The sequence below is a fragment of the Musca domestica genome, unplaced genomic scaffold (assembly GCF_030504385.1).
Source record: "Musca domestica strain aabys unplaced genomic scaffold, Musca_domestica.polishedcontigs.V.1.1 85, whole genome shotgun sequence".
Classification (NCBI taxonomy): domain Eukaryota; kingdom Metazoa; phylum Arthropoda; class Insecta; order Diptera; family Muscidae; genus Musca; species Musca domestica.
In genome coordinates, this window is record NW_026712418.1 from 1370363 (window position 1) to 1391414 (window position 21052).

Genomic DNA, 21052 nt, shown 5'->3' on the forward strand with positions numbered 1-21052 from the left:
CCCACAACGGGTCAAATTTTTGAATAATTAGAACTTTTATAAAATGTGATGCAAGTGTCCGATTATTTTCAAATTACATATATCGCTTACCTGCTTCTGATACCTCCCCCACAAAGGGTTAAAATTTTGAGTATCCATAAAGCTCTTAAAACCCCCCAAGTAACACCCGATTCCATTTAGACTTGGTTCATCTCAATATTTCCATCAACACAATATATGTTATATGGATGGTAGATATCGGACCATTCCTTCTGCTACCTCCCCCACAATGGGTAAAAGTTTTGAATTATCAAAACGTTTATAAAATCCGAAATAAGCATCCGGTTCTCTTCATATTTTACACATACCACTATTTCCAGCAACACAAGATCTGCTGTGAAGATCTGATATACCGGTCCACTCCTTCTGATACCTCCCCCACAAAGGGTTCAAAATTTTGAGTATTTATTAAGCTCATAAAACGCGAAAATAATTTCCGATTCCATTCCGACTTGGCACATCTCAGTATTTCTATCAGCATATGACATGTTATAAAGATGGTAGAGATCGAAACATTCCTTCTGGTACCTCCCCCACCAAGGGTCAACGTTTTGAATAACCAAAACGATTTTGAATATCTATTAACTTCATAAAATGTGAAAGTAACACCCATTTAGACTTTGAGATTAGTACTAATTTTTGTTTTTTTTTTTTTAGATTCTCGCCAAAGTGGTTCTCTAAGAGTGTGTTTCACATTGCGCTCTTTAACTAGATCTACCATTAAATACAAACTAGTTATACCATTACAAATTTTTATATTGTTTGACTTTTTATGGAGGGGGAAATCTCTAATTTCTAAACTACTAACACTGTATCTAATATTTTGTTTTTTTTTTTCATGTTAACACCTATCCACAAATCTTCTGCTAATCCTTTTTATATTTTCGGTTTTGGCTCTTTAATTTTATTTTGGTTATTTTCATTTTTTTTTCTATTATAATTTTTCGGAAATCAAAAAATCGTAGGATGATGGTCAAATTATAATTACAACCTCAAATATAACAGTTCAAAATATTAGCTATCCATCGCTTATGGTCTATGATAGTATCACATATAAGCCCACAATCGGATTTACGGTTCATAGTTTGAATCAAGTTTCGGGCGATGTGAACTGTATTGGTCAATATCGAGGAGCGACTTCGGATCTAATTTATACCTTTAAAGTTTTTCGTATGTGGTGATTATGTTTTTCGTTTTTTATATTTCAAATAAGAATTGACTTAGATCTCACTAACCCGTTATGTAGAAAAAAAGTATTTATATAGAGTTATAATAAATATGTATATAGGTAGTCTATCTTAAAGCCAAAAAACGGTTATATAGCTTGAAAAAGTCGTATAGTAGGATAAATATATCAGTAAAGTTTACCATTTGAGATATAGATGGTACTTGGTGGCTAAGTGTTGAACTGGTGCCATCTACATCTTAAATTCCAAAATTAATTCAATTTGTAGTATATATGTAAAATTTGTATATATCTTTCTATCTATGTACACATATGTATATACATTTCACTTTATGTATGTAAAAGTTATATAAAAATATGTATATAGCCAGTAACATTGAAGATAAATTCGTTTATATAGACCAAAATTCAGAATTTCCAATAGAATTTGCATTTGAAGTGTAGATGGTGATTGGTGGCCCAAAAGAGAAAGTCTAAGCTTGCGCCATCTACTCATGAAATTCAACAGAAATATTCTTAAAACAATGTGTACCATTTTCGTAAGTTTTATTTAAACACTTATCAATATGTATAAATGATGTATATACATTTCCATTTTTTTAATGTATAATTATTTATGTATATGCATTTACATCATTGTAGTTAACTTCCTTTGAGTAGTTTTTTATAAACAGTTCTAAACTATAAGTTTATACATTTGTAGCAGTGTAAATTGTACTTTTGATATTACATTATTCTTATTTTTTAGTTAATATCTCTATCAGGTATAACTGTAAGTTTGTTCCCATAGGCCAAATCACATCAACGCTTAAATCGTAACTTTGGCGTAAAAATTAAACAATGTTGCCATTACCAGCTGATTTTAGCGTTTAGTTTAGCCAAAAATGACAACAATGTTTTATTTTATCGCCGAAGCATTGTAGACGAATACAGGTAGCCGCATCGACACAGCTGCTGGGACAATGAACTGTCAAATCAATTTTGGAATTGAAATGTTTGATTGAAAAATTATTAAAATTTGTAAAAAAAAAACATATCATAACAACCTCCGACTGGAAAGCATATACAAATATACTTATTTTTGGAGAAACATTAAAAAAAAATGGCTATCAATGTTCCCAAGCTTTGGTGCATCTGTATTCCTGTATTCTTCTACCATGTGCCGAAGTCACGATATAAGCCTTGATCTGTTTAAGCTTTACAACTCTTAAAGCTTGCTAACTATACACCGCGACTGATTTATTTTCCTAGCTACCCAATGTGTTCATTGGGTTAACTTTTTTTGCATCCTGTGGGCAAATCCGAAATTATTATTTAATCCTTTTTATACCCTACACCACATAGTGGTAAGCCAAATATAAAGAAATCACACTATCACGCATGATATGCCTTCCATATATAAATTCAATCTGAAACCAAAGTATAACTGCTCTCAAGCCAAATGTTGAAAGGTGGTATGATCTACTATAAATAAATTCTTTTGTTACGGGAGCTCTACCAAATATATATAGTGGTGTAGGGCCCGCCCGCCCGACTTTTGACTTTTCCTTATTGGTTTTATTATAATAAAGTACAGTATATAGGATGTTATAGTTTATAGAATCGCGTTACTTTTAAGTTTAGGAATCGCGAAAATTATTGTCCTCCGTTCCCGATAGTAAGCAAACTGTTGCTAAAAATGTCAAACTACTAAACTAGAAGTTGATTTGGTTTCCTGCATTATTATTTTTTTAGTTCACTAATCCATCGTACACATGACAGGGGATACTTCCCTTCTTTGGTTTTTGGTACTACCTTTATTTTCTCTCTCACACTTTTGGGTTATTTTTTGGAAAAATTACACTCACACACAACACCTACAAAAGAAACACCATTTCCATTTACAAAAAAAGAAAACTTTACGCTTTTGCCACTAATAATTGCTTGCTTGCCGTCCTGATATAAGAGTGCCTTATAAATTTAGATTTTTTTTTTTTTCAAAAATAATCTGTTTAAATTTTTATGAATTCTAATTTAGACCTTAGCCAGCGATAGTGGTGTACGCTATAATCCACAATTGGGATTTGTCATCGAAGTTCGCAGCATGGAAGAACATGGCGATTACATTTGCCGGCCCAAAATACCATCTCCGGACAATGAAGCAGAGTCGACCAGCGTCGAAACTATTCTTGGTAACAAAATTGTTAATCGTGAGTTGTTGCACCCCTGTTTTGTGCTTGTTTCCGTCTTTTTTAAGTTTGTTAGTTAGCCCCCTAATGATGGTCCCTTTAACTCAATGTCTAAAACCAACAAAAACCCTAAAATAAGAAAAGCTTCCACGCTCCACCTAGCCCCCTACCTACATACTTATGAAAAAGTTTTTTAAGGAGCAGAAAAAAAATGTAAAAAAATGGGGTGGTGTGTAATCATAGAGAACAAGAAAAAAGGATTTTTGTGGTTTGTTGTTGTTATTGGTATTTTTGTGGAATAATTTCCAAGATAATCGACTACATCTCATGGAGGCATTCTTGCCTATTCCATTTTTTTTTTAATCACGACAAATGCCTGTTTCTACTTGAAGCACCCTGTGAATGCACAGGGTGATTTGAACACAAAAGAGCATAATAATAATGGTGAACAGTTAAAAATTTCTGAAGTAAATGATGGTTTATATTAAAAAATAGAGTAAAAAATAAAATATTACATAAAATAAATATTCAGTGACATATTTTACTGAAATACACTTCTTAAAAAAGTTGTCTTGCAAAAACAAAAATACAAAATTTCGAATCACCTTGTGACCACCATAAATTGCTTGTAAAACACGTTTTATACGTCCGTATTAACCAAATACGCCAGGTCCATATCCTAAAAATTAATGATTTTAAATTTCCTTTTGAGTGCTTCACCCAAAAAATTGCATATGCCGGTCTACGCCTTCGTATAGCCCCCATATAACGGAACCTCCCGATATTCGGTATTTTGATGATTTTAACGACATCATTCAACGGAATTGTTTTAAATCTCGTATTTGAAGTTCGGAATCGATACTACAGCCTATAACAAAAATTTGCATATGCAGGTCCTCGTCTTCGTATAGCCCCTATATAACGTTTTTCATACAAACGGTATTATTTATATTCTTAACATTTTTCAAGTTCCTTCCAAATGATGGAGGTTATTAAAACTTCGGCCCGGCAGAACTTAGCTGTTTTTTTACTTGCTCCGTATCCTGGGTAACGCAGTAAAAATTCATTGAAAAATATCGAACACCTTTGTATCGCAACATATACGACTATCGTTATAATATTTAGAAATTGTTTATCCTCGTGTCGATTATCTTCGAAATTAGGCCATTTGCAATTTTTTTTATCAATTTTAATTGGTTTTGGTTAATTTAAGTTTATATTTAATGGTGGTGTGTCTGTTCTCTCTTCCTACTCATTTCTCTTCAAAAAAAATCTATCACAACATTTACAAAAAATTATTATAATTAGCATTACAACTGGATAATGGGTCAATAACAACGACACAATCTTCAACTGGAATAATGGGTCTAACAAATTCCAAACAATTGGATAATAACACGATTACAAATTTTGATACAACTCCCACCACATCTCCCATTCCGAATTCCTCAACTATAACTTCAACATTAACAACCCGACCGGCGACGAACACTGTACCAAGTACCGTAACTAACCAAAAACCAGTCCTCAATGTCATTAACAGCACCTCTAGTCTTCGTCGATACAGTCGTCGTCGCAGTAGTAATCGTTTAGAAAACTCTACTCTATCCATTGATGTGAACCCCCCTCAGCTAACAATTGGTGATGGCAATGCCATGCTTAATATTGATGATCCACGTTTGCACGATAATCATTTGGGTGATGGTTTCATTCCGCGTACCACTTCGACAACAATCCCATCGACATCTACTACCGACAGCAATGACGATGACGACGACAACAGCAACGACACCGATTATGATTCGTTTTCCAATAGCAATGAATCGCAATATAGTTCGGAAAATAGTTCCGACGATTCAATGAAAACGGTTTCAAGATTAATACGCGACGTAGAAACTACAACCAGACGTTCATCTCGTAAAAGTTTAGCTAAGAGTAGTACACCTAAGCGTAAGTGTTTCATTGCTTTTGGTGGCGTTGTTTGTCTCGCTTAGTTATTCATTTTCATTTAAAATCGTTGTTGTTCACCGAAAAAAAGGATACTGAGCTTTAACAGATGTGTAATTAGAATTTGTGATGCTGATATCTAGTTTACACAAGACTCGGACGGGATCGATTTTTTTTTTCGTTACAGTTTAGTATTTATCATGGTAGAAGAATTCAGGCAGATGCATCAGCGCGTGGGAACATTTATATGTCAAATTTTTTGCCAAAATTAAGTAGACATTTACGCCACCGCCTAGAGGTTTTTATGATATACATTTTTCAAAAACTTTAACGAATTGGAATAATTTTCCATTAAAGAATTTTCAATTTCTAAATTGGTTTGACAGTTCATTGTCCCAGCAGCTGTGTCAATGCAACTTTCTGTATTATTCTACCATGTGTAAAATGATATCCACTAAATTTTAGAGTCGATTTAATTTGACTTATACGCAATGGAGTTGACTGTAGAAATTCATTCAAAGTAGTAAGTCTAAACGTACTATAGGAAAACTATAAAAAGTAAACAAACTGCAACCCTGTAAACATATAGAAGTAAACAGCTGATTTCTCAACTTGCCCGCTTAAAAGAATAAAATGGAAAAAGAGTAAAAAAAGTAAGAGAATTGGAAAATTCTGAAATTCCTATAATCAAAAACAACTGTCTGTCGAAAGAACAAGAATTGGAAGTGATTAAGCAAATTTTCAAAGTATTTTAATGTTTTCGGCCCTTTTGCATGTTATTCTTTTAAAGAGACAAATTGTGTGGTTTTGACAAATCAGCTGATTACTTGCATAGTTTTACAGGGTGGCAGTCTGTTTACTTTTTATAGTTTTTCTTATAATAAGTTTAGACTCACTAAATCAAGCGGATTTGAACTGAATGACTGTCGCAAGAAGAAGAGTTGGAAGTGATTGCAAGAATTTTCCAAACTCTCATTAAAATAACTGTCAAAACTTCTCTCTTCGAACCGCTCTCGTTTTTTGGTAAAAATTCTTACAAATTTTAAAGTAAAGGTTAGAGTACATAGAACGCTTTTTTTGACTGGCTTTAGTCATCGGCTGGCTTCTTCGTAGAGGAACAAAGGAATTTTAGGTAATCTTAATTCAATATTGTTCTTTTCCGAAGAAGCCAGTCGATGACTTAAGCCAATAAAAAAGCGTTTTATGTATTATTAAGGTGAGAATACATAAACAGCTTGAAGTCGTCGCATGGCATATTTTGTGACATTCATAAGAGATGCCAAAGCCGCACTCAAATTCGACGGCAGGATTCTAATGCGACTCTGGCGTACCTTTAGGATATGTCACAAAATATGCCACGCGATGACTTAAAGCTGCTTATGTACCCACACCTTTACACATTTTGAAGTAAGCAGACACAGGCTGATTATTACATCTTTCCGATAGATAACAAAATAATGTTGTCGGACAAATAAGTCTTTTTTCGTTATAACCAGTTTCCTTTAAATATGAAAAATTCTTTTAAACTAAAGCAAAATGTATTCAAATAAAAAGGGATAACGCAAATCGATAATTTTCTATTGACGAACTGAATTAAAGATTTACTTCACGAAATTAATTGCAAATTCACTCTGTTTATTTTTAAACTAAAATGGAGATCTCACTGAGAAAAACTGCAGTGGCTTCCAGGTACATTTACAAAAATCTTGCCATATCTCTGAAAAAGAATTTATTTTAAAGGAAAGATGCAACAATGAAAACCCGATAATATAAACTTTATCCTTTACTTTTTCTAAAGTAAGGGATAACAAAACCGGACAATAAAGAAAATATATAAAAACGGGCCATATAGATAATAGGTGATAAGAAAGAAGTTATGTATAGAAACAAGACAACTGAGTTTATGTGTTTTAACTTCCAAGGGAACATTTTGCCGGTCTGGCAAAAAAAACGTTCTAAAAAACACACAATTTGTCATGTCTAAACATCTGATTTGTCTACTGATGCTGTCAAAAAAAAAAAAAAAAACAACATTTATATTAAACATTTATTTTATTCCTTTATGTTGGATTCCTCGCGAGCAAACTTCTGACAGCAAGAGAACACCAAGTCCGCAATTCGCCTCCTCTGTTTTTCTGCCCGTCATATGCAAAAATATTTTTGATTTGCAATTATTTTAGATGTCAAAAGTTGTACGATGCTAGAGGAGTTGTCATATACAATTTAGAAAATGAAACTAGCTTTATTCTTGTAGCGTGAACTTCACGAACGGATAAACGGCAAATAATTTTTCAGCTAATCAACTACCGACTGGGCTCAGTATCCTAATCCACAGGTTAATTCAGTATCTTCATACACCCCACGCACATAAATACATGAAACTTTCACCATTTTGGTATTATTTATTTAGTTATCCTTTGGTGTTTTATAATGTTGTTTTGATTTTTGTGTGTTGTATTTGTCTTTTTTATGTTTTATGTTCTGAATTTTTTATTAAGTTTTTATATGTACATATATATTGCATGAGTTATTATGTTTATACAGTCTCTAACACTACCGTTACATGTCACATGTGCATATGTAAATAAATCTGCATGCTAAGTATATTTTTAAGTTTTTTTTTTTTGTAACATTTTTGGAATTTTTAAGCCAATTGTTGAATTTTTGAAAATAAAAATATATATGCCTAAACATTTTGTCCATTGAATGCCCTACATCATAGGTTGCCATATCACAACTACTACAATAAATCGATTTATGGCGGGTCTTTGAATGCAAGACCTCCAAAAATATCCGAATCAAGTTTTTTGTCAGCGATCTTTCAAAAAAAATTCCTCAACAACAGCTATTTTTAAGCACATTTTTCGATAACAGTTAAAATTATTAATCGATAATTAAAATAATGGCAAATCGTTTATTTTATATTGAAGAACTGAACTGAAGATTTATTTAACCAAATTAATTACAAATTCGTTTTATTTTTTTTTAAACAAAAAGGAGATGCCACTGTGAAAAAATGCAGTGACTATCAGTTACATTGACAAAAATTAATGATTTTATTGCCATATCTCTGAAAAAACATTTTTTTAAAGGAAGATGTAATAATGAAAACCCGATAATGTGAACTTTATCCCTTACATTCTAAAGACAGGGATAATAAAATTGGGCTATAGGGAAATATATAAGAAAAGTCCTATGTCCATTAGGGCCATAAACAGACGAAGAAATTAAAATAATGTGTTTACAGGAAAGGAGGATGATAAACCGGGATCTATAGGTTTCAAAAGGGAGCCGGTTTCTTTGTTGAGCGATTGTAAGATTCAAAAATTGATTATAAAAATGTTCCTTGTTCCTTGCTAGCGAACAGTTCATTCTTGACTTCTGTCGTGTTCCGTTTCCAGGTGAATGAGGACATTTTGCTTTCTTTCCCACTTCGATTCTTTAGTGTCTTCTTCTGAACTTGATTCTTGTTTTTCTCCAAGTACTTCAGTAATGGAATCTTCGGTTCCAAATCTTTCATACTTGCTGGATTTTTTTTGACTATTTTCGCAGCCAGCTTTTCGCGTTTGCTCCCAGCTGCTTGATGGGCCTTCTCCGAAAAATACAGTATTTCGGAATGCAGTTTCACTTACTCTTCCGAAAACTTTACGATGAGATTTGTTTGAGCCCTTACTGCATGTGCTCTCTCCTTAGTAGCCACCAATTCGGACTTGAATTCCTGCACTTGGTTTGTTAGAACACGGCATTTATATTCATTCACACCATCTTTCAATGTTAAATCTCGTCAAACTTCTCGCTGGAATTTTTGACTATTTTCGCAGCCAACTTATTGCTGCTCGATGGGCCTTCTCCGAAGAAGGCAACCTCTCCGAAATCTGTTTTACTTCCTCCTCCGAAAACTTTACGTTGAGATGTGTTTGAACTCTTACAGCATGTACTCCCTCCTCAGCAGTCACCAATTCAGACTTGACTTCCACTTGATTTTGTAGGACACGGCATTTATATTCATTTACATCATCATTCAATGTTATATCTCGTCGAACCTCTCGCTGGTGCGCAGTTCAACTTATTGCGTTTGCTCTCAGCTTCTTGATGGGCCTTCAATTTTGAGTCTCGTCAAACCTCCAGGTTACATTCAAGCTTTATGGTTGTTGCTCGTTGTTCAGCCATTTCTCGCTTTAAGGCGAGAATACATAAAACATCTTTTTGACTGGCTTAAGTCGTCAGCTGGCTTCTTCGGAAAAGAACAAAGGAGCGGTGGGCCAAAATCGAACTAAGTCAACCTAAAACGTCTTTGTTCCTCTACGAAGAAGCTAGCCTATGACTTAAGCCAGTCAAAGAAGCGTTTACGTATTCTCACCTTTACTTCCTCTAATAACTGGGCATATTTATTAGAAAGAGCTTTTTTCATAGCTAAAGTCACATTTAAACTTTTTATATTCTTATTTCCATATTCAAACGTCATCCGTGGAGTGCGTATGATGCCTTAAATTGCACATATGACACCATCCGTTGGTGAGACATCTTTTGTTTATCTTGTGTTCAAGACAGAAGCATTTTTTTAGCATGGATCTTCCTTTCAACTGGTTTCATAGGTTTCATCTTGTGCCCAACTTCATAGCAGACATTACACGACTCCTGTACATGGTTGAGTTCTTTCTCGAACTTCGTCAATGGCTGCCATTTCACCGATTCGTCCTCATGAGGATAAGGACTTATAGCCTCACACCTCAAACTTTAAATTGGTAAGAACCACACATTTTTTGGTATGAAGGTGTGGTTGTGAAATAATGTGCCTAGTGGCCTACAGAACTGGCGCTGTGGGATTAACCAAACGTAATGTTACGGTGATCTCAGATATGAAGCCTCCTCGATAAGTGTTTACACGGTCACCACAGTCTTTTGTGCTGTAGTCTCTTTGGTTCAGCATTATTTTTATTGGCTGATAAATTTCCCCTCTGTGGGAACTATTCCAGCTCTAGTATTAGCCCGATAATTTTCCACTCTTGAAGGCAATTTTCAGCTTAGCTGACAGATTTTTCTCGACGTTATGGCATATTCTTCATATATTATGTGGAGATATTCTTTTTTCCACGGTCCGACTCGAAGAACCAAATGTAGCAAGGTGAGAAATCGAAACTAATTCCATACAATCGGTTGAGCTTTCCTTTCTTGACTTATTACAGAAGGAGTTTAATAAAATATTTGCCAGTTTTTCTCTTACAAAAAGCACGATGTGTTTTATTTAAAGTTTAGCATGGACAAGTGCAACATACCTCTTTATACAATTACCGCTCTCAACAGCTAGGGACCGCTCAATCGATTAATGTTGTTGTTGACAATATTTAAAGATATTGTTGGGTGACATTAAATGTGGGGTATCAATGGAAATACCATGGTATGAGAATACATCGACACAGCTGCTGGGACAATGAACTGTCAAACCAATTTTGGAATTGACATTTTTGAATGAAAAATTATTCAAATTTGTAAAAAATTTAAAAAAGGCATATTGTAATAATCCCCGATTGACTTCGTATATGAGAACATTTACAAATTTACTTACATTTGAAAAAAATATTTGAATATGTTTGACATATAAATGTTACCAAGCTTCGATGCATCTACCTGTATTCTTCTATGTGAAACTACCTAAAATGATTACTGTTAGTTAAACTTTACATCTCTACATTAACATTAATATGCCTAGCCATGATTTCAAGCTTTTTATGTACTTGCATCTTCAAGGTGAGCAGCTCGGCATCATGCGTAGGCATATTAATGTCAAATTATAAGGGGAAACGACGGCAGAATTTGAGTACGGCTCTGGCATCCCTTTATGATATGTCACAAAATATGCCATGCGAAGACTTCAAGCTGTTTATGTACTTTCACCTTTAATTTTACCTCCCAAAAAAAGACGTTATATATTTTTGTTTTTACATGTTTTGTAGATGCTTTTTGTTTAATTGTTGTAGATACTTTAAAATGTAATTTTGTGCTTTGTATTGTTTGTGTTTTTATTTTTTGTTTTTTAATTTCTATGTTCCATTAACGCCATTTTAAAACAAAAACAAAACATATCCCATTTATCACATCAATCACAACAAAGAAATATTTCCATTTTGGGAAATATTTGATTGAATTTTCCAAAACCATTTTATGTTAATTTCAACCCATACAAAACAGCTCGTACCGAGAAAATGGAAAGACCCACTGTAACATCGACATCGAAACATCACGCGCTGGTGGGTGAAACCTTTCAATTGGTATGCGAGATACGAACAGCTCATGATGTTGTTGTGAAAATAACATGGAACATGCCCGAGGGTGTGGATCCAGTAAGTTGAAAACACTTCCCCCCTTACCTAACCTCAATTACACAACATAACCTCAATTGTTTACATTGTACTACAGGAACGCGTCACTCAAGTCAGTCGACCAACCAATAAATACACCGTTCATCACACCTACACTGAGAGCATTTTGACCATACGAAATGCCCAATTGAGTGATACGGGCAAATACACATGTGACGTCATGGATCACAGCAAGCACAAGAACAAGGATTCCTACGACATGGTCATAATGGAGGAAGGCCAATCCTACATAGACATGCATGAACAAAACAATTACTATGAAATTGCCTCGACAGCCAACAAGACAATGCAAATGGTTGTGCTCTATAAGGGATATCCACATCCGACATTGCAATGGTTCCGACCGGATGGCACTGAAATACCACAGGGTGTTTCATTCAATGGCAAATATAATGTGACCACATTGGATCACAAGTCCACGCTGTACATCAAGAATGCAAGCCTGCTGGATAGTGGCGTATACGTTGTACGCGCTGCCAATGGTAATGTGCGTAAGGAACGTGAATTCACCGTGACCGTGCATGATACTCCAATGGTTGCCATAGATGATGTCTATGTGCATGAGGGTGAAAAGGCGCATGTTCAGTGTCGCGTAAAGTCACATGTGAAGGCTATAGTCACATGGGTGTTCCAGCCGTGTAGTATTGAACCCAGATGGCCATCGTGTGATAAGAAGCTGATACAAGATTTTAATGTAAGTATTTAGAAAGGGAACATTTGATCGATAACAACTATTATTCTAGAGAAGATTTTCGATAACAGCTTATTTTTATACCCTTCACCATACAAGTTTGAAGATGAGCTATATCGGTCCATGATATCGTATAGCCCCCATATAACAGTACCCCTCCGATATTCGGTATTTTTATTATTTTAGCCACATTTTTCGATGAAATTGTCTGAACCTACACAAAGAGTTCTTTGTGAGTACTTTACCCCCTGAAAGAGAATTGTCTCCTTCCGCGATATAGTATAGCCCCCATATAACGGTAACCCCGATATTCGGTATTCTGATGATTTTAGACACATTTTTCAATGGAATTGTTTGAAATTATACACAAGGAGTTCTTTATAAGCACTTTACCTCCGGAAAGAGATTTGTCTATATTGGTCTACGATATCGTATATCATATAAAGGTACCTCCCGATATTCGGTATTTGGATGATTTTAGTCACATTTTGCAACGGAATTGTCTTAAAATTCACATATGGAGTTCCTTGTGAGTACTTTATCCCCTAAAAGAGAATTGTCTATATAGGTCCGTGATATAGTATAGCCTCCATATAACGGTACCTCCCGATATTCGGTATTTTGATGATTTTAGCCACATTTTTCAATGGAATGATCTGAAATTCCACACAAGGAGTTCTTTGTGAGTACTTTATCCCTTTGAAGAGAATTATCTATATAGGTCGACAATATCGTATAGCCCCCATATAAAGGTACCCCCCGATATGCGGTATTTTGATGATTTTAGCCATATTTTTTAACGGAATTGTCTAAAATTCTACAGAAGGAGTTCCTTGTGAGTACTTTATCCCCTAAAAGACAATGGTCTATATAGGTCTACATTTTCGTATAGCCTCCATATAACGGTACCTTCCGATATTCGACATTTTGATGATTTTAACCACATTTTCTAACGGAATTGTCTGAAATTCTGCACAAAGATTTCTTTGTAAGTACTTTACCCCCAGAAATAGATTTGTCTATATAGGTCCACAATATCGTATATTCCCCATATATCGGGACCTTCCGATATTCGGTATTTTTAAAATATTACTAGAATTTTTAATGGATTTTATTTTATTCTTTTAATTTCCTAATTTGTTCCAAATGGTGGAGGGTATTCAAAGTTCGACCCGGCCGAACTTATTGATTTTTTACTTGTTTTAATAAAAAAATTGTCGTTTGACAATAATCTATAAAATATGAAGGATATTCGATAGCAATATTTTCTGAAATCAAGGCAAATTAATTCGATAACAACATTCGATTCGATAACAATAAAAAAGTTCTTCGTTAACACCTTTTCCATAGAAAATTGAACAATAATAATCTGTTCTATAAAGTTCTTCGATAACTACAATTTTTATGGAAAAGTTGCTCTATAACAAACCATTCTATGGAAAAGTAGTTCGATAACAAATTTTCCATAAAAAAGTAATTCCGTAATTAACTTTTGCTCTGTTCCAGAACCTGCTAGAATCGGCTAGTTTAGCAACTTTTTGTCGATATCATTAAGGGAAAATCAGTTATCATAGTAAAAATTTTTAAATTTTTGCAGTTCTGGAACCATTTTTCATAAAACCGATAATTTTTGATAACAACCCTTTCTATGGAAAAGATGTTCGCTGTCAATATTATCTATGGAAAGGTTGTTCGATTACTACTAGAGTTTTCCGATAACAAGCCTTTCTATGGAAGGTAGTTCGATTAAAGAGGTAGTTCGATAAAAGTAGTAGAGTAGTTCGATAAAAGTAGTAGAGCAGTTCGATAAAAGTAGTAGAGCAGTTCGATAAAAGTAGTAGAGTAGATAAAAGTTGTTCGACATGGAAAAGATGTTCGATGCCTATTTTTTCTATGAAAACGTTGTTCGATTGCTACTAGAGTTTTCCGATAACAACCCTTTCTATGGGAAATTATTTTGATATTTCGCCATTTCTACTTCCAAATTACTAATAATACCCCCTGCATCCCGTTCACAGGAAACTAGCTCTCGCAATGGTGATACCTTTATCGATTTTGTTTACAACATGTATTTTGTGCCCCCTTCACCCGGAATCGTTTACTGTACAGCTGCCAATGCTATCGATAAAGTGGTACATCGCGGCAATGCCAAAGCCCATGTTCTTGTGCGTGATATAGAGGAAAATATGACAATTTATGGTATTAATGATACCGATATTATTGCCCGGGGTGATGAGGTGACCATCACCTGTGCTGCGGTGGCCTATTACTTTAGCGATAATATCCAGTGGTTCGATAGCAAAAGGGAACCAATCAAGGAATCTAATGGTAAGTTAATGGCGTCAAATTTGCCTTGCAAATTTTACAATTCCCTAATTTCAGACATAAAAATAAACCGATCAAAGAGTAACTACTCCTACAAATCATCACTGACATTCAAAAAGATCAAAGACGAAGATCAGGGTATCTATGAGTGCGGAGCCGCCCACATAAATGATAGCAAGATAGAGTATAGGATAATAAATCTCATAGCTCATGGTGAGTGGAAAACGATTTCGATTGAAGTGCGTTGAAATAATAATTATTTTACAGAACCCTCTTCGCCACAAATGACCTATACCAATTTGGGTAACAACATCAAATTGGAACGCAAATTGGGTGAATCGCTTGAGCTGAGATGTGAATCGCATGCCATACCCAAGGCCACTGTAACATGGTATAAGGATGATGTGGAACTAGTAAATATTTCCAGTGAATATGTGGGTCACATGGTTATACCCTACTTGAAGCCCGATGATCAGGGTCAATATAAATGCGTGGTGGCAAATCGTTTGGGTGTCGTTGAACAGACGGTCAATGTTAAAATTACCAGTAAGTGGCAAAATTTTCAGATTTTCAATTCTTGATTTTGAACAACATTTTTTCATAGATATTCCGGGCCTTACATTGGGTTGGATCTGCGGCATTGTTCTGCTGCTTCTAATTCTTATTGGCTTGGTAATCTATCTGTATATACGCGTCAAGAGGGAACGCAAACTTTTGCGTGAACTCAAAGCTGCTGGTTTGGCCAATTTCGAGGAAGGTGCCCTGGAACATATTAATCCGGCTCTTACACTGGACGAACAAGCCGATTTGTTGCCTTACGATCGTTGCTTTGAATTTCCCCGGGATAAATTGAAATTGGGCAAACAATTGGGTGCCGGAGCCTTTGGCGTTGTTCTCAAAGCCCATGCAGAGGGCATACGCCCTGAGGAGAAAGAAACTGTGGTGGCTGTGAAAATGGTTAAACGTAATGCCAACAATGAGGTAATGCGTGCCCTGGTCTCAGAATTGAAAATAATGGTGCATTTGGGTCAACATTTAAATGTCGTCAATCTATTGGGCGCCGTCACCAAAAACATTGCCAAACGTAAGTGAGGATGGATATTTTCGGGAACAGCTAAAAATAATGATTGTTGTTGTTATATTGCCAGGTGAACTTATGGTCATTGTGGAATTTTGTCGCTACGGTAATGTCCAGAATTTCTTGATGCGTAACCGCAAACGTTTTATCAATCAAATTAATCCACACACGGGCAAAATCGATGCCAACATCACCACACAACGATTTTCCGATAATTTCGAATTGGATCGGTAAGATAAAGTTTTGATTGTGTTTTCTTAACTTATTTAATCTATTGGTTGTATTCACATGTTACATTGGTACTAATAGCACTCCAAAAATTTTGTTTGTTTTCCAAAATATATTTTAACCCAAACAGTCCTCAAAATGATTAAATCCCTGATGCAGTAGCTTTTTTAATATTATGCCTAATATTAAATTATGGGGGGCCTACAGTGGAGCCAGATAAAAGGAAGAATTGTTCAAAGGACAGAATTGCGGTACAAAATTAGTAGAGAAATTTCTTTTTGTTTTTTGGCTTAAGGCCCTTGATAAAATAATTATTGCTCTGTTCCAGAATCGGTTGCAAAGACTTTTATATTCTTGCAGATCTGGAACAGACTAAGTTTTCCCTTCTATCCAAAATTTTTATTAGGTTCTAAAATCATTTTCTGGAAACTGTTTAAAAACACAAATTAAACTGCCATAAAGTCAAACGCCATAATTTTTACATTTTTTTAATTTTATTGAATGAAAGCAAAAAATGTCGGAAATAGCATCAAATTTTAAAATAAGTTTAAATTTGTTCGAATTGGTCATCTTTGGCGCAAATTATGGCCTTCAAACGGCCACACGCTGTCCGAATATTGCTCTGCCGTATTTTGGCCCATTCCCGGCGAAGCGCTTGCTTGAGGTGATCGACACTTGGGTATTTTTTAGTGCCAACCTTGCTTTCCAAAATACTACAGCCACAAGAGTCCAACGGATTGGTATCCGGAGATCTTGGTGGCCATTGTGCGATGGAAGTGAAGCGAGAAACACGCTTGAATTCCATCACGAACACGCTTGAATTCCATCAAAAAAAATTCGCACCAAAATACTTTTGTACGCTTGTAAACAATATAATGAGCTGTCACTGGAATAATTTTAACAGGTGCCGGACGAGTGGCTTTGAAATGACAGCTGTCTGAAGTTGGTTGCAGTTTTTTTTATCTCCGCCTATATATATCTGCGAACCCACCCACAAAGGGTCACAATTTTCTATACTTTTATCTGTCATAACTTGCGAAACAAGTCAGCGATTGTTTACAACTTGCACTTAAACTACTTAAATATTTCTCTCAGCCAGAAACCTGAAATGAATATGGAATTTATGATTTCGCATAAAATTGAATATAAATTTTCGATTTTCTTGCAATTTTGCCCATATCAATATTTTTATATGGATTAGATGAAGCATGAAAATGGAATACTTCGATCGACTATATCTTCTACCTCAGGCACATTTTAACATTTCCTAAAAATTACCATATATATCTTATATAAAGTGAAGGAAGTAACCAATATATTCCAAACCAGTCATATTTATTTAGGTCCGATACAAAATGGGCAATATTAACCCATTCCTTCGGAATCTACTCCATAGAGGGTCAACAATTTGAATAATCGTAAGAGAAGTCAAAATATATTTAAAAAATCGAACATTGGCTGAGGGTATACATTTCCAAAATTATCAAGAGCTTATTTATTTGAAATTTTTAATTATTTGTCATTATTATATATTACTATGCATTAAAAAGTGGACTCCACGAACATATAATTAACACAATCATTTTTGTTAAGTGGTGGCCTGATGCCTTCAGAAATATGAATAGTGCTGCCTAGTTGCGGGTGTGTATTAAAATGAGTAAGCATCAAAGAAAAACAAAGAAACCCAATGAGAGAGAGAGAGAGAGAGATAGAGCGCCAGAAACAGCCAATAGCAATCGAACTTCTATTTTATGGTAATTTGTTTATGAGATCATACCATTCACAGTGAATGGTGTGATTAGAAGAAGAGCTCAATTCCTTTTATTCTTTCTGCCGGCATTTGGGCAACGTTAAAATTCTTGTACTTTACAAATATTAAACGTTACAGAAATTGAGTCCCTTGACAAATCAATTCCATCCATCTGAAAATGAAATAGTTCGAATACTCATGTCGTAGTAGTTCCAGAACAATATACTTGGGATTTAATCATTTCGTTTGACTTTTATGCTTAATACTAACCTTTCCTTTGTCGCACCTTCTACTTCTTGTTCTTGTTTTGTTATAGACTCTAATTAAATATTTTGTTTTTAATAAAATTGTTTTTTCTTTTTATTTCTTTTTACCCTAACACACGTTACAAATTCATGTAAATTTCTAAACCTTACTAAAACACTTTCTTCTTGCACCCAAAAAACCGCACATATTCCAATACACTAACACATACACAAATCTAATTGGTGATGGATATGAAATTCTAACCTATAAAAACTATGTGTTTTTTTTTTCTTTTTTCGTTTTTATTTGGTATACTCCCTCCCTCCCCCTCACGAAATATCCAACTATTTTATGTTTAATAATTACACAAATTAACCATAAATAAAAAAAAATATGAATGAAATTAACTTACTGGTGTCGGTGATATTGCTGATGATGATGATGATGGCTATTGTATTGGATGGATGTAAATGTGACATAACCTAACCTATAAACCTCTACCAATAAAAAAACAAAAACAAACAAACCTTAATCATTATGTGTGGTGTATGGGAATATAATCCAACCTAACAACCTTTGTGTCAAACAACCTCCCCATATTTTGTAAACTCTCCCCCCATCATAATAATATCGAAACCCCACCCATCTCGAACGTGTTTGTTAAAAATGCAGTTCTGGCCTCAAATATGTTAATTTATCCTTCTCAAATCATCAATATATCAATCACGTCAATAATATGAACAATATGAACAACTATTATTCCTCAAATAATCGCAGAGAAACGGATAATGATCCTCGTTCGGGTACACGAGCTGGTCGTCCTGGTTCCACAGGTTATATATCCAAATCGGAATTGTACGAGGGTCAAATCAACACATGCGGTACTGAGAATACAGTTATGACCACGGTGCCAGAAGGTAAGTCAAAGAAAACAAGAATATATTTCTATGGTATTTACATGGTAAAATTAAGGAGGTAATGTCATTTCAAATAAGACTATCCATCTCTGCATTTTCTGTAATTTAGCTTGTCATATTTCACTGAATAAAAAACAGGTTCCCATCTCTGATTTCTGTGTATGCAATGGTTTTATAAATATAAATTTTGACAATGAGACGTTGTCAAATGAATAATTTTGAAAAAAAAATTGTAAACATATGATTGCATGACTTTACCTTCTTCGTTCTACCATGGGTGTTTAACAAAATTATTTATTTTTAATTTGAAAATTTATTTATTCGCCCGACCATGTGATACCTGGCTGTACTATCAAGCAAGCGAATTTGTGTTACTGGCATATTTTATAGATGTATTTTAACTATTGCCGCTCCAAAAAATAATAATAAGCCACACTGAAAAACACCAGCATCTTCCAAAATAATATTCTTTTTTCCATCAATTAGCGCCTTATTTAAATTGTAATGACGAATCCTGAAAGTATTTTGTCGGAGATATCAATCTGCCTTAAGGGAACTAGCTATTTCACTTAGCGGAACTTGGAACTAACTTAATCCAGGTTTGTTCACAAACCAGGAATGCATCTCCGCCGGTACGACTTTGTAGTCTTAGCCAATTTAGTTTGTTTTTACACATATCGTGTGATATATACGTGCTATTTCATAAAAAAAAACATTCCGCCTGATAGAAGCTTAAGAAAATGGTAAAATAAAAGTAGAGACATGTAAATCGATTTTCTTATTAATACTATTTATACCATGTTCTGATTGTTATTTGATTCATGTTATTCGCTCTCAAAAATTCGTGCATGAATTAACGAGTTCTTACGGCACTACTCGTAATTCATTCTAATATTATTGTTTTATTTTTATACACTCCGCCATAGTATGGAGGGTATATTAAGTTTATCATTCCACAAAGTTACATATTTCTTGATCAGCATAAAATTCCATGTCGATTTAGCGATGTCCGTACGTCTGTCCGTCTGTGGACGTAGGTTAATAAAATTTTACCCAAATGTATATTATGTCTGCAGGACTTTTGGTATTGAAAATGGTCCATGTCGGTCCACGTTTTGGTATAGCCCCCATATAATGGTAACTCCCGATATTCGGTATTTTGATGATGTTAGCGACATTATTCACCGTAATTGTTTCAAATTTTGGTATTTGGAGTTTGTAAGGGATACTATATCTTATGATAGAAAAATGCCTATACAGGTCCACATTTTCGTATTTCTCATATATAACTGTACCTCCCTGTATTCGGTAGTTAAGGTGAGAATACATAAAAGGCTTTTTTGACTGACTTAAGTCATCGGATGGCTTCTTCGGAAAAGAACAAAGGAGCGTAGGGCCAAAATCGAACTATGTCAACCTAAAAATCCCTTGTTCCACTACGAAATTTGGAGTCCGCAGTGGGCAATGGATCTTTAGACAGAAAATTGCCCATACCTCCCAAGTTCCTTCCAAAGTGGGGGGTATTAAAAGTTCAGCCCGGCCGAACTTTGCTCCTTATATTAGAACAAAGACTAGCGGGTTAATCACGTATCATGTGAAATTAGTTTAAAGTCTAAAAGCCAAAGTCGTCTTTTCGTAGTCGATTTTAAAGGTGGGAATACATAAAGCGCTTATTTGGCTGGCTTAAGTCATCGGCTGGCTTCTTCGGAAATGAACAAAGGAGCTAGGGCCAAAATCGAACTAAGTCAACCTAAAACTCCTTTGTTCCTCTGCGAAGAAGCCAGCCGATGACTTGAGCCAGCCAAATAAGCGCTTTATATATCTCCACCTTTAGACCGTAGATTTTTGGTACAATTTTTACTTTGGTACGAACAAACAAATATTATATTTTTATGGTCTAACAGAAAAGTAAAAAATATATCCTATGTTCTTACCAAAGCTCCGCGCCAAAAAAAAATAGGAAGTACTTTAATTTGAGAAGTCAAAGTAGAAAAAAAGGCTTAAGGTGAGAAGACATAAAACCCTTTTTTGATTGGCTTAAGTCATCGGCTGGCTTCTTCGTAGAGGAACAAAGGAGTTTTAGGTTGACTTTGTTCG

General features: G+C 34.8%; 1 protein-coding gene across 15 annotated transcripts in view; it reads left to right on the forward strand.

Moving 5' to 3' along the window:
- The window catches only part of LOC101895886 (platelet-derived growth factor receptor alpha), a 225031-nt gene that overhangs the window by 198467 nt on the left and 5512 nt on the right, over positions 1-21052 (forward strand). For 8 of the 15 annotated variants that reach the window (XM_059131342.1, XM_059131341.1, XM_059131351.1 and 5 more), the window contains 10 exons: positions 3243-3414; positions 4702-4893; positions 11530-11681; positions 11758-12414; positions 14430-14739; positions 14794-14949; positions 15004-15282; positions 15341-15820; positions 15885-16044; positions 18711-18955. In XM_059131342.1, the coding sequence (XP_058987325.1) occupies positions 3243-3414; positions 4702-4893; positions 11530-11681; positions 11758-12414; positions 14430-14739; positions 14794-14949; positions 15004-15282; positions 15341-15820; positions 15885-16044; positions 18711-18955 (2803 nt within the window). The other 7 variants (XM_059131349.1, XM_059131350.1, XM_059131347.1 and 4 more) reach the window with 6 other exon arrangements.